General features: G+C 41.8%; 1 protein-coding gene across 2 annotated transcripts in view; it reads left to right on the top strand.

Moving 5' to 3' along the window:
• Positions 1-9,350, top strand: part of LOC142217067 (putative methyltransferase DDB_G0268948) — a 61,024-nt gene extending 51,674 nt beyond the window's left edge. For both annotated transcript variants that reach the window (XM_075285254.1, XM_075285255.1), the window contains exons 7-8: positions 745-882; positions 8,958-9,350. In XM_075285254.1, the coding sequence (XP_075141355.1) occupies positions 745-882; positions 8,958-9,048 (229 nt within the window). In that variant the 3' untranslated portion in view covers positions 9,049-9,350. The remainder of the gene's footprint in view (positions 1-744; positions 883-8,957) is intronic.
• Positions 9,351-20,439: the final 11,089 nt, after the last annotated feature.

The raw sequence follows: 20,439 nt of genomic DNA, 5'->3' as shown, positions 1-20,439 counted from the left end.
TCTCAATTTCCAAACATGGTGGCAGATAGAATAGTTACCACATTTATACTTGACTAATGGACAATTTAGCAAATTATGGGTGGAGAGCGAGAACCAAAGGTCTGTGATAGGAAGAGGATCCCCACTCGCAGGCGATGGATCAAAACATATACTGGAATATCCAATAGGGAATCTTTATTTAGTAGAACAGTATGAGGCGTTTCAGGCCAGACCAGGCCCTTTCTCAAATGCAAATAAACAGTCACTTTGGGCCAGATACTGCTGTCATCTCTGCTCGGCAGTCACTGAATTTGACGGCCACTGCATTCTCTCCTGCAGTTTTGGTCACTTCACTGCCTACATGTCTTGGACACCATGGCACAGTCCCTCAAACACGGACAGCATTCATCACATTCAGGCATCAGAGTTGACACTTGTCTGTATACTTTACACAAAACTTTCCTTTCACAAATTACCAGCTCTCTTTATATCTTCTTGGACTTATATTATGCAGTGAGATATTCAGTAAGACGCATATTATTCTTTTCTGTAGCATGTAGTCAAATTCGGAGGCATGTAAACTACTAGAAGATAATTATTGTTTCATTCAAAACTTCGTCGTGACTGTGGTAATTAATTTTCCAAAAGTTGAAGGTGTGCAGTATAAGTAAATTTATAAGACTTTAGATGTTTGCATGTTTGATAAATGGTTTGTAACTTACTATATGACACTGTGATATTATTACAGCACTTTATGTATTGCAGGAGGGATGACGTGATCATAAAGGTCAAGATGCCACTATCAGACTTAATTGGTCTTATTCAGACCTTCTCCATGTTCCAGACTTATTATAGACTTGAACCTGAAAAAGCTATGGATTTCATAAAGACAACAGAACAAAAGTAAGAAACACATTGAATTATTTTGGTCTATATTTCAGGGCCTGTGCTAATCTATGGAGTGTTTTAACCCTTGTGTTGTCAGGGATTTTTAGGGTCAGGGGATAATCATACACATTAGGGAGAGTGTGTGCCTACATAGGCGTACGGAGACTTACGAGTCATTCCTGCTCCGCTAGGGATTCTGGGTAAAAATATGCAAATCTATTCTCCAGGATGTAATTAGGAGAACAGTGCCTCTGTATGCTGCCCTCTAGGAGCAGCCCCCTTAACATCATGCATAACTCAGTTAATAAGCCTACTGACATGATGCGGGGTTTATTGCCAAATTAGTATTTCTATTCCAAAAGGAACAGATTCCCAGCTATGGACAGCGCTGTTTTGATCTTTTCGACCTCCTCAGCATAGCACAGGGATACTAATTTGGCAGAGTGAGAGACTATAGACCAGGGTCAGGGGATAATCATACACATTAGGGAGAGTGTGTGCCTACATAGGCGTACAGAGACTTACAAGTCATCCCTGCTCCACTAGGGATTCTGGGTAAAAATGTGTGATTATCCCCTGACCCTGGTCTATAGTCTCTCACGCTGCCAAATTAGTATCCCTGCGCTATACTGAGGAGGTCCAAAAGACTGAAACAGTGCTGTCCATAGCTGGGAATCTGTTCCTTTTGGAATAGAAATACTAATTTGGCAATAAACCCCGCATCATGTCAGTAGGCTTATTAACGGAGTCATGCATGATGTTAAGGGGGCTGTCCCTAGAGGGCAGCATACAGAGGCACTGTTCTCCTAATTACATCCTGGAGATTAGATTGGCATATTATTTACCAGGGATTTTTAGACCTCTTGTATCAGTGATAGCTAGGACAACTTTCACGATTTTTTTTGTACGTTAACCCCCATATATTTTCTGAAAGTAGACACCTGCAACATAGTCAAAATATCGATCAGCACTGTATACGAACAGGCACCTTCATGCAATTTTGGTTTAGGCTAAGGCCCCACATAGTGTCCCGCACCAAAATAGCGCTGCAAGAAAAACCACGGCAGCAACGCCACCAGTTTTTCTGTAGGTATAATTGACATGCTGAGATTTCCAAAACCGCAACAGACAAACTACAGAGTTTACGCTATGGAGGCATTTATGCTGCAGCATTTTTGCTATGGGGCCCCAGGCCTTAAAATGTATGTTTCATAAAAAAAAAAAAAAAAAAAAAAAAGTTATAATTGGTAAAAGTGTAAACCAAACAAAGTTATATGCACCACACCTCCAAAAAATAAGTTCATAGGGCAATAATGCCCTATGAAGGTTATACGACATCTTAAGAGTAGTATAGGAATGGGAAAACTGGGCATACTGCCAGTGACTTCTAGCTATGGTATCCCTTCTATCAATCATAGAGCATAGCATACTCTCATAGGGGGGTAATGTAATACCCCTTTGAGCCTAATCAAAGGGGTATTCTTATGTAATACCCCTCGGGACATAATCTGGACGTTTACCAGCGTCCAGATCATGTCGCCAAAAGAGTTGCACCAAACACTGTACTTATCCTGTCCGTAACTGATCTTTATAGAGTAAAATATACCGACCATCTCTTGAACAATATCCATTATATAACAATCATCACTAGGGATGAACATATAAAACGTTTCTGATTTAGAAATTTCACCCATTGACTGTCACCATAAAAAAAAAAAAAAAAATTGTCATCTTTTTTAATATTGTATATTATATTTTATTAATAATTGCGGATGCATTTTAGTTTTCTTTTTTGCACCCATAGTACAGACTAATCACCCAGACTTCCAGCAGGTCATTAAAACCAGAATTATGGCTCTTTAAACTGCAGTAACAGGGGCGGATCCAGGGCCGGGTGAGCCGGGCAACCGCCCGGGGCCCCATGCTTAGCGGGGCCCCACGGCTCGGCCCTAACAAAATGGTCCGGTCCCGGTCAGCTCGGCATAGTCGGGCAAGTGCCGGGACCCACAGAGCCTCTGGGGGCCCCCCGGCACTTGCCTGTCACGATTTCAGCTCATCGGCGTCCGTCCGCCGATGAGCTGAATCGCGATTAAAGCAGGAGCTGTGAGATCAGCTCCTGCTTTAAAGCTCCGGCCCGGCTTGCGTGTGTAGGCGCGATGACGTCATCACATCACGCTTACACACGCAAGCCGGGCCGCAGCTAAACAGGAGCTGAGGTCACAGCTCCTGCATCGTGTATGTGACTGGAGTGAGAGAGAGGAGCGTCGGGGGAACGATGGAGGGTGAGTGATAGAAGGTGAGTGTAAGTGTTTGTTTTGTATTAAATATTAAGGTGGAACATAATGAAGGGGGCCCAATGAAACTGGGGGGCAAATGAAGGGGAGGGGGAAACAGCATGACACTGGGGCAGAGACGGGGGACATTAAACTGTGGGCAGATGAAGGGGGAGAACGTGATGAAACTGGGGACAGAGATGGAGGGGGGGACATGAAACTGGGGGCAGAGGAAGGGTGTATATGAAACTGGGGGAGAGATGGAGGGGGGGCATATAATTTATGGGTGACTGTAGGAGGATTATACTGTGTGGGAGCACATGATAAATGAATGAGAATGGGTGGAATCAACATAAAAGTGGGTGGAGCCAAATTTGCCGCGGCGCACAGAGCGCGCCGCACATTTTACCCCTCTTTCTGCTCTTTAAAAATTGGGAGGTATGGCGTTAGTGACGCCACACTCCTGCATGACGTCACTCGCTTCATCTGCAACGCACAGTGTCTCGACTCCCCCCGCCTCCTTTACAAGGGGGCCCACTGAGGCTCTGTCGCCCAAGGGCCCATAAAAACCTGGAGCCGGTCCTGGGTCAGCATGTCCCGATTTCAACTCATCGGTGTCCTACGGACGCCGATGAGCTGAATACATAGGCGTTTAAAGCAGGAGCTGTCACAGCTCAGCTCCTGTTTTAACGCTGAGCTCCGGCATTTGTAGTCGCGATGTGATGACGTCACATCGCGCCTACAATATGTGTATGAGGGAGAGAGCTGCGGGGGAACGAGAGAAGGTGAGTGTGTGTGAGAACAGTATGACGCTGGGGCAGATGGAGGGGGGAGAACAGCATGACACTGGGGCAAATGAAGGGGGGAGAACAGCATGACACTGGGGCAGATGAAGGGGGGAGAACAGCATGACACTGGGGCAGATGGAGGGGGGAGAACAGCATGACACTGGGGCAGATGGAGGGGGGGAACAGCATGACACTGGGGCAGATAGAGGGGGGGACAGCATGACACTGGGGCAGATAGAGGGGGGAGAACAGCATGACACTGGGGCAGATGAAGGGGGGAGAACGGCATGACACTGGGGCAGATGAAGGGGGGAGAACGGCATGACACTGGGGCAGATGGAGGGGGGGAGAACAGCATGACACTGGGGCAGATGGAGGGGGGAGAATGGCATGATACTGGGGCAGATGAAGGGGGGAGAATGGCATGACACTGGGGCAGATGAAGGGGGGGAGAATGGCATGACATTGGGGCAGATGAAGGGGGGAGAACGGCATGACACTGGGGCAGAGACGGGGGGGGACATGAAACTGTGGGCAGATAAAGGGGGAGAATGGCATGAAACTGGGGACAGAGATAGAGGGGGGACATGAAACTAGGGGTAGATGAAGGGTGTATATGAAAATGGGGAGAGATGGAGGGGGGACATATAATTTACGGGTGACTGTAGGAGGATTATACTGTGTGGAATCACATGAAAAATGAATGAGAATGGGCGGAGTCAACATAAAAGTGGATGGGGCCTAATTTGCTGCGGCGCACTGCGCGTAGGGCCCCGTCAAAGTCAATTGCCCAGGGCCCCGCAAACCCTGGATCCGCCACTGTGCAGTAATGATAAACCGCAGGAGGGTTGCAGTTTTTTCTATAGTGGAATGGAAAATTATATTTTTATGTAAACCCATATTTAATTTGCATGCACGAAATGGTTGGTGGATTTCTGTCATTTTTGTAACCCCTGCACCAGTAAATCTAGACATGTGTGGTATGTATGAATGCCATCAGACAGGAAAATATTTTCAATTAATATAGTGTCAAATAAAATGGTATAAAATGGTAAGATCTAGGGATGTATATAAAATATATCTACTAGATAACTCAATATTATTATAAAATGCATCTATTGGCTTGGCATAATAAATTTAGTGCAACTTGCTAGACCAATTAGGCACTTGTTCCCTCCCCCCCACTTCTTGGCTGCCATAATTTAGTAAACATCCTGTCCCAATAAGCGTATGAGGCCATTATTGCGATGTTAAATACTTTTTTGCATAAAAACAGACAAATTTGTATTGTAGATCAGAGGGAAATCTATGTCAGCTCATAGCCGGTGTAGATTTCAAGTAGCATTTGCATCAGATTTTTGGCGGGGTAGTCTGGTGGGACAGATATCCCTGCGCCCTTTTAGGGAAGCTGACAAGGGTGGGGCAAAAAAGAAAAGTCACAATTTTCTTTTGCATACACATTAGCAATATTTATTTATATTTTGTATGTCTTGTACGCCACAATACATAACAAATCTTCCCCGGAGTCTTAATCTGCCCCTACATTAATATGGTGCACAGCATTTACTCTTTTGCAATGACTTTCATGTTGTGTTGAAATATTTTTCTCCACTACTTTGGATGCAGTTGGTCAAAGTTTCCACAAACACAAGTAATGGTATATATTTAATTTTTTATGACAAAATAGAAATATTAGGCTCATCTTTTTAATCTCAGAAAGTGAGGAACAGTAGGTTTCTAGGGAAATATTGAGAAGAGAAGAAATTACTAGCATTGCCTACCATACATAAGGGAAATTCTGTGAAAGCGGAGATGTAAGAAGAAGCATGCAGAAATGTGTGTGTTCTTTATAATGTGAGGTAGAACACATATCCTGTGTCATCCTTAATAGAAGTTTCCAGTTATTGTGTGTTAACTTTGGGGTACAGATAGCTGTACTGAGTTATTGATCAAATTGTTAGTGTCCCCAACTCCCTTTTTGTGTATGCCCCTGAATTGTAATGTTGGACCTTATTGTGTAACTTTCAAATTAAAGGGAAAATATAATAATTAGAATTATAATAGCCTCTCAAACTTATAGCACATATACTTCATGATTTATCCAAGACCACTCTGTCCAGCCATAGTCTGCTAGTGTTCCAGATAAATCTGATCAAGCTGGCTTCCTGTAGGTTTTCAAATGACTATTATATACACAGATAAGCATGTATAGAATAAATACAAGAATCAAGGCAAAAGGTGTATGTCCATCAAGTTCATCCTATAATCCTACAGTGTTTCAGATGAAGACAAAAACCCCTATAAGGCGGACACCGATTATTCCATTTGTTCTTACTTAAAACATGGCAATCAGAACAAATCCCGGGATCAATCTCTCATCTCCTAAATCTAGTCTGTAATTTATAATTAGATTCACTAGAACATAGTGTCATTTGTTGTTTGATAAGTATCTTGTCCTTTTCTAATACTATTACTGTTATTACTGACTAGTGAACCCTTTCTAATATAGATTACTTGTACCCGGAACACTCTCAGTTCTGTTGTCACTGCCACCTTTGTGTCATCACTTTGCATTTATCAATATTAGTAAGGCAATCAAGTATTTATTTTTTTCTCTTGTTTTATATCTATTCCATAGTATACACTAGTAAGTTAGTATTACTTTATTTAGTAATAGTTAGTCAAACTTTTTTTTAGCCTGTGTATGAAGCAATATTTATTATATATAGATATATACAGTCCTATGAAAAAGTTTGGGCACCCCTATTAATCTTAATCATTTTTAGTTCTAAATATTTTGGTGTTTGCAGCAGCCATTTCAGTTTGATATATCTAATAACTGATGGACACAGTAATATTTCAGGATTGAAATGAGGTTTATTGTACTAACAGAAAATGTGCAATATGCATTAAACCAAAATTTGACCGGTGCAAAAGTATGGGCACCTCAACAGAAAAGTGACATTACTATTTAGTAGATCCTCCTTTTGCAAAGATAACAGCCTCTAGTCGCTTCCTGTAGCTTTTAATCAGTTCCTGGATCCTGGATAAAGGTATTTTGGACAAACAATTCAAGTTCAGTTAAGTTAGATGGTCGCCGAGCATGGACAGCCCGCTTCAAATCATCCCACAGATGTTCAATGATATTCAGGTCTGGGGACTGGGATGGCCATTCCAGAACATTGTAATTGTTCCTCTGCATGAATGCCTGAGGATTTGGAGCCGTGTTTTGGATCATTGTCTTGCTGAAATATCCATCCCCGGCGTAACTTCAACTTCGTCACTGATTCTTGAACATTATTCTCAAGAATCTGCTGATACTGAGTGGAATCCATGCGACCCTCAACTTTAACAAGATTCCCGATGCCGGCATTGGCCACACAGCCCCAAAGCATGATGGAACCTCCACCAAATTTTACAGTGGGTAGCAAGTGTTTTTCTTGGAATGCTGTTTCTTTTTGGACGCCATGCATAACGCTTTTTTTTATAACCAAACAACTCAATCTTTGTTTCCAAAATGAAGTTGGCTTCTCCAAATGTGCTTTTTCATACCTCAGGCAACTCTATTTGTGGCGTACGTGCAGAAACGGCTTCTCTCACATCACTCTCCCATACAGCTTCTCCTTGTGCAAAGTGCGCTGTATTGCTGACTGATGCACAGTGACACCATCTGCAGCAAGATGATGGTGGTGGTCTGTGAATTGTCCTTGACTGTTCTCACCATTCTTCTTCTCTGCCTTTCTGATATTTTTCTTGGCCTGCCACTTCTGGGCTTAACAAGAACTGTCCCTGTGGTCTTCCATTTCCTTACTATGTTCCTCACAGTGGAAACTGACAGGTTAAATCTCTGAGACAACGTTTTGTATCCTTCCCCTGAACAACTATGTTGAACAATCTTTGTTTTCAGATCATTTGAGAGCGGGCTGTCCATGTTCGGCGACCATCTAACTTAACTGAACTTGAATTGTTTTGTAAAGAGGAATGGTCCAAAATACCTTTATCCAGGATCCAGGAACTGATTAAAAGCTACAGGAAGCGACTAGAGGCTGTTATCTTTGCAAAAGGAGGATCTACTAAATATTAATGTCACTTTTCTGTTGAGGTGCCCATACTTTTGCACCGGGCAAATTTTAGTTTAATGCATATTGCGCATTTTGTGTTAGTACAATAAACCTCATTTCAATCCTGAAATATTACTGTGTCCATCAGTTATTAGATATATCAAACTGAAATGGCTGTTGCAAACACCAAAATATTTAGAACTAAAAATGATTAAAATTAATAGGGGTGCCCAAACTTTTTCATAGGACTGTGTGTGTATATATATATATATATATATATATATATATATATATAATAAAGCCTAGAGTATTCAATTCAGAGGCATAGGGATGGAAATCGTGTTTTCGCACCAGTGCCTTTTTCTGTATTATTTATGTATAATCTATAAAATTCAGTGTGCAAGGGAAACCTAGTAAGGGCGGGTTCACACCTGCGCCCAAACTCCATTATGCAGGTTTCCGTTTTCTGCCGGAAGAAGACGGAAACCTGCATTCACTGCCTGCCGGTGAGCACCTGTGAGCGTTTTGTGCTCTCCGTGGTGACACCGTTTTTTTTTTGTTTTGTTTTGTTTTTCCCCCACACAAAGTCCTGCATGTCCAACTCTGATTTGGAACCTCAGCCCTCTCGATCATTTGCTCAACGTGGTAGACAAGACTAGGATCGGGGCTTGAAGTGCACATTTGACACAAGAAAGTCCGTTGTGCCAAACAGGCAACTTAATGTTATCCCTTTATGCCAGTTTTCTGGCCCAGAGGGATTGCTGAATTTTCCCCATATTGTTAGGGCTATTGCATACAGCTATATGCAAGTGTTCTATGATAAGTATGTGCAAAAAGGAAGAATGGGAGTAGCCATATTTTGTACATTATTAATGCAAAACTGGTCTGTAAATGTGCTATTCACCCTGGATTAGGGGGATATATAGCTCCACACAGTCTCTTAAACATTGTCGTTTTATTTTTTTAAGGTTCCTGAAAATTATGGAAGTCTCATCCAGTGAGACAGAAGTTGAGGTCTGTTTCAGATATGTTATTGTGCTGGCTTCTAAGCCGAAGTAACTACAACATCAGAAAAAATACTGCAAAAGTATTACTGGATCATTGGCTAAACAGTATTCCTAAATTCAATTTGTGAAATGATTACTTACTATACTATATTCATCGCTTAACAGTAAATCAGTTTGGAATGAAAACATGCTTTCTACATTTAACAAATATAATGATTATTTTTTCATTTATTTACTCTGTTCACTGTTGGCCCTCATCCTCAAGTCCCCTTACACTGCAACTCCTTCCAGCCACACACCCTGCCCAGCATAAGATGTGAGCACCAATTCACCACTTTTTTCTTTGTAATGTTTCAATAAAAATTCAAAGAAGAAAACTCTAGTAATGTGTTGTTTTTTTTTTGTTTGTTTTTTGTTTGTTTTTTTTAAATCTGACATGCAGGACTTTGGTTAAAAAAAAAACAAAAAAAAAAACTCTTGCTGCAGACGCTCACGGGCGGACACTGCGGACTGCCAGGTTTCCGTCTCCTGTCCAGTTTCTTGGGCAAAAGAGGGAAACTGGCGCAGATGTGAACCCATACAATACTGATACAAACTGACTTCTGCATTAATGGGATGTGGGTTTGCTATTAATTTTTTTTTTTTTTTTTTAAACACTCACTTATCTCACAAGGTTGGGAAACAGTAAGCGTTAGTTCACACAGGGAGCGGAAGTGCGGATTTTGGCACCGAGAGTGACACGGAGAGCCGCGTCACTCTCGGGCCAAAATCCGCCTGCCATGACTGTTGTGGCTTACAACAGTCGCGGCTTCTCCCTCCGGAGTAGGCTCAAATTAATGGGCCGATTCCGGAGGTTGCTGCCACGAGGCGGACGCCTGAAGACAGGGCTGCTCACTTCTTTTTTTCTGCTAGCGGCAACATGGCGCTAGCGGAAAAAAGAACGCTAGCGGTCTCCATAGACCACCATTGTGAGGAGGCGGAATATGATGTGGATTCCACGCCATAATCCGCCCCCTCTGTGCCCGCGTGAACTATCCCTAAATCAAGCAGTACACAGAAACTTTGGTAGGAACCTAAATTGCTCAAGTAGAATATGTCCAGTGAGGCAGACTTTTATACCTGAGACTAACTAGAGATAGGCTAGGAAAGGATTACTAGCATGCACATTGGTCTTGTAGGAAGAAAGGGAGAAATCATCTATCCTATGCAGAAGAACCAGCAGCATCAAAAACTGTATGTGCTTGGCAGCATGAAAAAACAGGAAACAGCCTGTAGAGAAGGTAACTTTGAAGTCATGCCTACTGGGAGCGGTACTACGCTGGTGGGTAAAGACTGCTGGCATTACAATACCTCATTATGCCCCCTATAAAGAAGAGCTGGAGCATTAAGGTCTTCAAATTCATAGTTAATAAAACCAATACTTTTCAAATCAGAAAAGTCCCCATACTAAGACTGAGCATCAGGGTCTTACTAATCCACTTCCTTGGCGGCCAAGAACTCTTCAAACTGAGACTCATTTTCAGATCCAAAAGAAGAAAAGACTTCAGGGGGTAGGTTGGCACTTTTTACTTGCATCCCTCTCCATGAGGGACGCGCAGTCGAAGTGAGTGAGATTAGGAACTGGCAAAAGAAGTGGGACTAGTAGGTCAGCAAAATTATTCTGGGTACTGGGGACACAGGCAAGACATCAAGAACTTCCTTAAAGGGATTCTACCATTAAAACTTTTTTTTTTTTGTGGATAAGATGTCGGAATAGCCTTTAGAAAGGTTATTCATCTCTTACCTTTAGACGTGGTCTCCGCCGCGCCATTCCTCAGAAATACCGGTTTTTATAGGTATGCAAATGAGTTCTCTCGCAGCGATGGGGGCCAGAGAAGTGTCTCCAAGCGCCGCCTCCTTCTTCGTCCGCCACATCATGTTCAATGTCTTCTTGCGGCGCAGGCTCGTAACTGAGCAGAGCAGGCGCTCAGGCCTCAGGAAAATTGCAGCTAACAATACTGTGCAAGTGGCCATTTTCCCGTGACCTGTGCGCGTGTGCAGTCTGCTCTGCTCTGCTAGAAGTTAGGAGCCTGCGCCGGAAGACATTGAAGATGACGCGGCGGACGAAGAAGGAGGCGGCACTTGGAGACACTTCACTGGCAGCGGTGGGGACGCCCTCATCACTGCGAGAGAACTCATTTGCATATCAGTAAAAAACGGTATTTCTAAGGAACAGCGTGGCGAAGACCACGTTTAAAGGTAAGAGATGAATAGCCTTTCTAAAGGCTATTCCGACATCCTATCCACAAAATAGTTTTAATGGTAGAATCCCTTTAAGCACCTTTCTCCTGGGCACAGAGCAAAAAAATAAAAAGGTCTTTTTTGTGGGCGTGCTATTTACCAAAAGAGTGCCACAAAGACAAGATAGACAGGAACGATTAATTAAATTCAATGCGACAACTGGATTGAAAGTGAGTTCCTCATTGGAGAATTTTTTTCAAGTCTCATTCAAAAAGTTTGGTGTGCAAAGGAAAGTGGGTATATAGAATCAGAAACCCAGACTATTAAGTAAAAAACAAAACATATATCTTCTATATACCCAACCTGTTTCTCCCATTCTTCTCATTTTTTTAATAAAAATGTTATACATTTTAGAAAGAAATTCCAAATATGCTTGAGTAACCATTACAAAGCAAATATCTTTGCAATCCATGTTGTTTGTAGCTAGCCTTAATTTCTTAAAGTAAAATAAATATTGCTTTTCTATCTCAAATTCTTCACTCAAACTCTTAAATGGCTTAGTCTACAATTGATCAATACTGATCCCTTTTTAATCCAAAAAGATATACGAGTATTTCGTGTGTGTGTGTGTGTGTGTATATATTATTATATATCGTTATATATCGTATTGTCTAACATCGCTAAGTGCTAATTATTAAATTGGGGTAATTCTACGAGTATCCTCTAGCCTCATCCACAGTTCGACCTGAGGACAGATCCTAAAACAGTTGTGCTAAAAGTTTACATACCCTGCCAGATTTGGGTTTTTTTGGCCTTTTTTCAGAGGATATGAATGGTAACACAAACATTTTTTTCTCCCCTCATGGTTGGTGGTTGGGTGAAGGCATTTACTATCAAACTTCTGTGGTTTTTCTTTTTAAATCATAATGACCCTGTTCAAAATTTCACATACCCTGGGGATCTTTGCCTGAGAACATGCCCAGAAGTTGACACAAAGGGGTTTGAATGGCTACTAAAGGTAACATCCTCACCTGTGACCTGTGTGTGCATAAAGGCGGAGTGAGTTTCTGGGATCCAGACAGCCGGTTGCATCTTCTCTCCCGCCACTGACGTTTCTGGATTGTGAGTCATGGGGAAAACAAAAGAATTGTCCACGGATCTACGGGAAAAGGTAGTTGAGCTGTCTAAAACAAGAAAGGGTTAAAAAAGATATGCAAGGAGTTGATAATGCCAGTCAGCAGTGTTCACACTGTGATTAACAAATGGAAACTCAGGGGCTCTGTAAAAACCAATCCACGGTCAGGTAGACTAACCAAAATTTCAGCCACAACTGCCCAGAAAATTGTTCAGGATGCAAAGAAAAACCCAGACATAACATCAGCTGAGATACAGGACTCTAGGTGTGGCTGTTTTAACATGCCCAATAAGGAGGCACTTGAAGTAAAAATGGGCTGCATGGTCAAGTTTCCAGAAGAAAGCCATTACTGTGCAAATACCACAAAGAATCTCACCTTCAATACACCAAACAACACAGAGACAAGCTTCAAAACTTCTGAAACAAGGTAATTTGGAATGATGAGAAAAAATGGAACTTTTTGGCCACAGCCATATTCATTACATTTGGAGAGGTGTCAACAAGGTAAATGATGAAAGGAACACCATTCCTACTGTAAAGCATGGAGGTGGATCACTGATGATGTGGGGATGTGTGAGCTTCAAAGGCACAGGAAAGTTGGTCAAAGTTGAAGGAAACATGAATACAGCACATTATCAGCAAACACTGGAGGCAAATTTGCAGTCGTCAGCCAGGAAGCTGATCATGGGACGCACGTGGACGTTCCAACATGACAATGATCCAAAACACAAGGCCAAGTCGACCTGTCATTGGCTACAGCAGAAGAAAGTGAAGGCTCTGGAGTGGCCATCTCAGTCTCCTGACCTCAGTATATAATTGAGCCACTCTGGCGAGATCTCAAGCGCACAGGACATGGAAGACAACCCAGGAATTTACAGGAACTGAAGACTTTTTGCCAGGAAGAATGGGCAGCTTTACCATCTGAGAAAATAAAGAGCCTCATCCACAACTACCACAAAAGACTTCAATCTGTCACTGATATTAGAGGGGCAAATACACAGTATTAAGTATGTGGTCTTTTTTTTTATGTAGATTGTGAGCCCCACATAGAGCTCACAATGTACATTTTTCCCTATCAGTATGTCTTTTTGGAATATGGGATGGAAATCCATGCAAACACAGGGAGAACATACAAACTCCTTGCAGATGGTTTTTTGCCCTTGGCAGGATTCGAACCAAGGACTCCAGCGCTGCAAGGCTGCAGTGCTAACCACTGAGCCACCGTGTGGCCCCTGGTATGTGGTCTTTTGAACAGGGTCATTTTGATGGTTTTTTTTGGTTGTCATTATGATTTAAAAAGAGAAAACACAGAAGTGTGACAATAAATGGCTTCAACCAACCACCAACCATGAGTGGAGAAAAAGTTTTTGTGTTATCATTCATATTCTCTGAAAAAAAGGCCAAAAAACAAAAAAAAAAAATCTGCCGGGGTATGTAAACTTTTTAGCACAACTGTATATAAATTGCACATTGGCGGTAGCTGCCCAAAGTCTCGAGTCTAAAGTCACCCAAACAACACGCCATCTTAAATGCAAATTATTGCTAATACCATCCATGATAACCATGGTAGTTCTGCAAAACTAGGTGGCTTAGCAGTAGAATTTCTTAATGTCCGCTACTTGGCAGGACACGTTTTGTCTTCTCTGCACTGCTCAGCGTCTCAGCTCACATTTTTGTACAATTGAAGAAACCAGAAATTTACAGCATCCTGCTACAGATTTATTCAAGGGGTCTGAAGACAATGGATTCAAATTACCCTTACAGTGTCACCCTGTCCAAGAGCAGCTTCATATACAGCATCTATCCCTGCTGCCCCAATGACCAGCTGTGAGGAAGCTGCCAGAAGACATTGATGATGGTGGTGGGAAATTAAAAAAGCCGCTATTTTCTTGTGTATTTTCTGTTTATTGTCTAATACATAGACACAAAACTGTGTGTGACATATAGGGGTATGCAGGGTTTTATACAACACAATATACAGTCCTATGAAAAAGTTTGGGCACCCCTATTAATCTTAATCATTTTTTGTTCTAAATATTTTGGTGTTTGCAACAGCCATTTCAGTTTGATATATCTAATAACTGCTGGACACAGTAATATTTCATGATTGAAATGAGGTTTATTGTACTAACAGAAAATGTGCAATATGCATTAAACCAAAATTTGACCGGTGCAAAAGTATGGGCACCCTTATCATTTTATTGATTTGAATTCCCCTAACTACTTTTTACTGACTTACTGAAGCACAAAATTGGTTTTGTAACCTCAGTGAGCTTTGAACTTCATAGCCAGATGTATCCAATCATAAGAAAAGGTATTTAAGGTGGCCAATTGCAAGTTGATCTCCTATTTGAATCTCCTCTGAAGAGTGGCATCATGGGCTACTCAAAACAACTCTCAAATGATCTGAAAACAAAGATTGTTCAACATAGTTGTTCAGGGGAAGGATACAAAAAGTTGTCTCAGAGATTTAACCTGTCAGTTTCCACTGTGAGGAACATAGTAAGGAAATGGAAGACCACAGGGACAGTTCTTGTTAAGCCCAGAAGTGGCAGGCCAAGAAAAATATCAGAAAGGCAGAGAAGAAGAATGGTGAGAACAGTCAAGGACAATCCACAGACCACCTCCAAAGAGCTTCAGCATCATCTTGCTGCAGATGGTGTCACTGTGCATCGGTCAACTATACAGCGCACTTTGCACAAATAGAAGCTGTATGGGAGAGTGATGAGAAAGAAGCCGTTTCTGCACGTACGCCACAAATAGAGTTGCCTGAGGTATGAAAAAGCACATTTGGACAAGGCAGCTTCATTTTGGAAACAAAAATTGAGTTGTTTGGTTATAAAAAAAAGGCGTTATGCATGGCGTCTAAAAAGAAACAGCATTCCAAGAAAAACACATGCTACCCACTGTAAAATTTGGTGGGGGTTCCATCATGCTTTGGGGCTGTGTGGCCAATGCCGGCATCGGGAATCTTGTTAAAGTTGAGAGTCGCATGGATTCCACTCAGTATCAGCAGATTCTTGAGAATAATGTTCAAGAATCAGTGACGAAGTTGAAGTTATGCCGGGGATGGATATTTCAGCAAGACAATGATCCAAAACACCGCTCCAAATCCTCAGGCATTCATGCAGAGGAACAATTACAATGTTCTGGAATGGCCATCCCAGTCCCCAGACCTGAATATCATTGAACATCTGTGGGATGATTTGAAGCGGGCTGTCCATGCTCGGCGACCATCTAACTTAACTGAACTTGAATTGTTTGTCCAAAATACCTTTATCCAGGATCCAGGAACTGATTAAAAGCTACAGGAAGCGACTAGAGGCTGTTATCTTTGCAAAAGGAGGATCTACTAAATAGTAATGTCACTTTTCTGTTGAGGTGCCCATACTTTTGCATCGGTCAAATTTTGGTTTAATGCATATTGCACATTTTCTGTTAGTACAATAAACCTCATTTCAATCCTGAAATATTACTGTGTCCATCAGTTATTAGATATATCAAACTGAAATGGCTGTTATAAACACCAAAATATTTAGAACTAAAAATGATTAAGATTAATAGGGGTGCCCAAACTTTTTCATAGGACTGTATTATGTGTGCATTATTATTATGGGTAATCTAATTGTGTAAATTAGATCTGCATCTAACACTGCACTCCATGTACCATGTCAGTGAGGATCTTTGTTGCCTACAGCAAAAGTTCAGCTTTTATTTGCTAAACTGTATTGGAAAAAAATTAAACATCTGCCCTGATTGTTTGCTATAGGTAAACTCTATAATTTCCCAGATGCTATAAAATTTCATCACCAAGCTGTCAAGAAGCTTGCTTACCACTGGGCTTGTAATCATTCTGCCAGAGTCAATGGGTTGATGACCACTGTGCTACCAAATGTGTTTGAGTTTGAGCCACTTCTAAGGACATTGTTTAAGTAGCCTCCCTGAAAGTGTCAGCGGACAGGTCAATAATAAGCCAAAGGTTAATACAGAGACACTGCAAAGGCGAGTCTAGTGTACTACAACCTTATTGCTCAGGCATTTGGTGAGGATTTGAGACAACGTATATGGCAAATGAACAGCAGGAATTGGCTAGGGTTTGAATTGCTGGAACTTCCTGGCCCTTTAAGATGCCAATAGAGCCAGCATGCACACACTGCAAGTGCCATTAGTAGCAAAGGTGAGCAAGGAGGACACCAACCTTGAGCGAGAGGAAGCAGATTATACCAGAAAAGGAAGTTGACCAGGATGGCGAGCTGGAAGTAATGTACCAGCAGTGATAAAATCCACTGTAATTTGTTGCCAAGAGGCACCTGGAGCTGGTTTTGACTGCCTGAGACCTACAAGTTTCCTTTGTAGGACTTGTTTCAGGCACAAGCTTACACAATCTAGAACAGGGGTAGGGAACCTTTGGCTCTCCAGCTGCGGTGAAACTACAACTCCCAACATGCTCCATTCACTTCCATGGGAGTTCCAAGAACAGCAGAGCAAGTATGCATGCTGGGAGTTGTAGTTTTGCAACAGCTGGAGAACCGTACATTCCCTACCCCTGATATAGAACATTCTTTGTTAATTCAATTAAGGCCACCAAAAGTGATGCCACTCAAGAATAAAAGAGTCTTTACCATTCCAGGATGACGGGTTAATTGTCAGACATGATCCTAGAAAAGTATCTTATGTCTTCCTGAAACTGGTACTATAGTGTCATGAAAAAGAAATATCCTTAGAACCTACAGGTACTACAGATTTTATATGAAAAGGATTGATGAATAAAATTCAATTGTAAATTGAAACAGTCAAAGAAGAGTGCCATTAGGCTTGACCAGAGTTTAGTCCTTGAGCAGTGAAGTCTGCAGGTACAGTGGAGCGGAAGTATTCAGACCTCTTTAAATTTTTCACTCTTTGTTTCATTGCAGCCATTTGCTAAAATCAAAAAAGTTCATTTAATTTCTCATTAATGTACACTCAGCACCTCATCTTGACAGAAAACCCCCCCAAAAATGTAGATATTTTTGCAAATTTATTAAAAAACAAAAACTGAAATATGGCATGGTCTTTGCTGTGACACGCCTATTTAACTCACATGCTGTCCATTTCCTTCTGATCCTCCTTGAGATGGTTCTACTCCTTCATTGGAGTCCAGCTGTGTTTAATTAAACTGATTGGACTTGCTTAGGAAAGGCAGACACCTGTCTATATAAGACCTCACAGCTCACAGTGCATGTCAGAGCAAATGAGAATCATGAGGTCAAAGGAACTTTCCTAGGAGTTCAGAGACAGAATTGTGGCAAGGCACAGATCTGGTCAAAGTTACAGAAGAATTTCTGCAGCACTCAAGGTTCTTAAGAGCACAGTGGTCTCTTATCTTGTCTTATCAATCTTAAATGAGGAAAAGGCTTTTTTTTGAGTTCCAAAAAAACGCTTTCCCTTTCTGAAATAATTTTTTTGCATTCACTCCTTTTTTGATCAAGGCAGTTAATGGAGCTATGAATTACAGGAAACTTGAGAGAAACTGACTGTAGAAGTTGGCGAAACTTATGAATCTTTTTTTAGCTCAGAGACCGACAGGGCGAGTGTTATGGTCAGCAGGATACTTTAAAAAAAAAACCTAAATAATAATATCATGCAGAGCCCAACTGGGTTCTGAACTGCAGGGCGCACTGGTATGAACAAGGCCTGACAGTTAACCTTACTGCTGAGCTATATCACAAACTAGGTGCTCCTGTTACCTCACAGGGCAGCTGCCACTGCAGTACAAAGCAGCTGCAAATGAATTAAAAAGTCTTGCAGTTACTGCACTGCAAGACAAACACAAAGTATAACCATGTTCTCCCAGTAGCTTCCTGGGCCACACCCACTACAGCCACCTGCTGTAGAAGCACTACAGGTCTCAGACTAGCTAAGCTAGGAATTCCCTGGGCAATTACTAGGGGAAACAATTTTAAGTAAAGCCCTACCTAGCTAAGGCAGCACTCTGCCAAACTAATGCCTGCACAGACGTGTACAATTGTGAGTTAAGGCTAAGGCACAGGGTGAACAGACCTGCCTCCTTAAATAGAGGGAAGGTGGGTCTAAACAGCAAGCCCCTGGTGCCCACGCCAGGTGTTCATAGGCTAGCACCTCTGTCAGTCAGAAGACTGACCACGCCTATCGGCTGCAAGGCAATTGACCCCATGCATGCTGGACTGAGCAGTGACAGTGGAACAGACTGCAACCCTGCTCTCTTGGTCGCAGCGGCTGCACAGTCCTAACAGCGAGGCCAGTTCTACTGTATATTGCTGTAGGTTTTTTCCAGATCCATCTGTGAAAAATCTTCTCTAGCTTTCTTACTCACACAGAGTTTTCTGGTACGGAATCCGTGTCAGAATCCACGTGGAAAAAAGTCTCCCAAAGACTCCAATGGGTCCCATTTTCCGGTCCAAGCACACACTTTTCTAGTTTAGCACATTAAATATTTTCTCATCAATGAACCAGAACTTGGTGCAGGTGATTTTGATACGTAGATAAGTCCAGAGAGAATATCAAAATGCACCAAGAGGAGCCTCACAGGGAAGAAGAATTGAGGTTTGTGTGTGTTAGTGAGCTCATTTCAAATCAAAAAAGGATTTTCATGAAAAAATTGTAATAAAAAAATTTATTTTATAAGTCTATTTCCTCTTATTTTGAGGTAGTGCCTTATTTAACATAGTTACCTAAATTGTCAGGAAACGTGATGTCCTATGACAGAGTGGAGGTCATTTTCGGAAACAGTGCACCAAAAAACGTAGTGAATATTATGTGGAATAACCAAAACAGCTCTTGAAAAAAATTTTTTTTTGTAGACCTGTGTTATAATTGCTGCATGGTCTATGACAGCATGTCAATGGAGGTCTATTGCAGAACTTACTAAGCATGTGCACCTAGCTTTTACATTAGAAAGTATATTGACTCTCGGGTAATATTATGCCAGATAGGCTCTATATATGGACAACAGGATCCTTTTGCAACCTCTACTCCCAATCTGATCCTAGAACTCCTATCCTATATCTTTGTTTAGATTTCCCTTAATCCCTATAACACACCTCTGAGCAATGTATAATTTCCCTTCTGTTGCATGAGCTCTTGTTAATTTCTTTTCTTTTTTTTTTTTTTTTTTTTTTTTTTACCTTGGTTACTTTCTATTGTTTTTGCTTGTTATTAACTCCTATATCTAGATATCTATGTTCACTATGAAGTGCTCAGGGACCTACTCATATAAGACTATACTTGCACTGTACTGTTTGATTACATGTTACCTTCATTTGTTTGCACTACTTTTTTTGTACTTGCTACATGCGTTGTACACAATGTATCTCCACCTTATATAATCACCCTGCAGTTCTCATCTACATGCAATGTTTGTACTTATTTCTATTCTATGCAAATTTTTTATTTAAAAAACCTGAATTGGAAAAAAAAAAGTTCTAAAAAGTCTTGCTGGGCAAACTGTTGTATGCATTATTTCTGCTGTTACATACAATATGTCCTACAGAAACAACTGACCAATGGGGTGATATTTGTATTCCTTTCCCAGAATTCTTATTAGACCATACATGCCTTGCTAAGTCCCTGTACCAGTCTCTCACTAATGCAGTGGTTCTCAACCTGTGGGTTGCGACCCCGATGGGGGTTGAACGACCAAAACACAGGGGTCGCCTAAAGCCATCGGAAAATACATATTTTCGATGGCTTTAGCAGCTGAGAAGCCGCGCTACGTTTTGCAGCAGGGTAGATCCTAGTGGGCTGAAGGACCTGTGATGATGTCATGACCATGTGATCGGACTCTGTGGGCGGAGCTATTCAGTACAGTGCGGAGTTACACAGGAAGAGGAAGCTGCAGTGAATGGAGACTGGAAGGTAAGATGGAGAGAAGAGACAGCATGTGTAAGCAAGAGGGGGGGAGGGGGTGCAGGCTGTGTGTGAGCATGATAGGGGGGTTCAGGCTGTGTGTGAGTATGATAGGGGGGTTCAGGCTGTGTGTGAGTATGATAGGGGGGTTCAGGCTGTGTGTGAGCAAGGTGGGGGGGTGTTTCAGGCTGTGTGTGAGCATAATAATGGGGTTCAGGCTGTGTG

This window comes from Leptodactylus fuscus, chromosome 8 (assembly GCF_031893055.1).
Source record: "Leptodactylus fuscus isolate aLepFus1 chromosome 8, aLepFus1.hap2, whole genome shotgun sequence".
In the NCBI taxonomy this organism is placed as follows: Eukaryota; Metazoa; Chordata; class Amphibia; order Anura; family Leptodactylidae; genus Leptodactylus; species Leptodactylus fuscus.
This window is presented reverse-complemented; position numbering and strand designations above follow the sequence as displayed.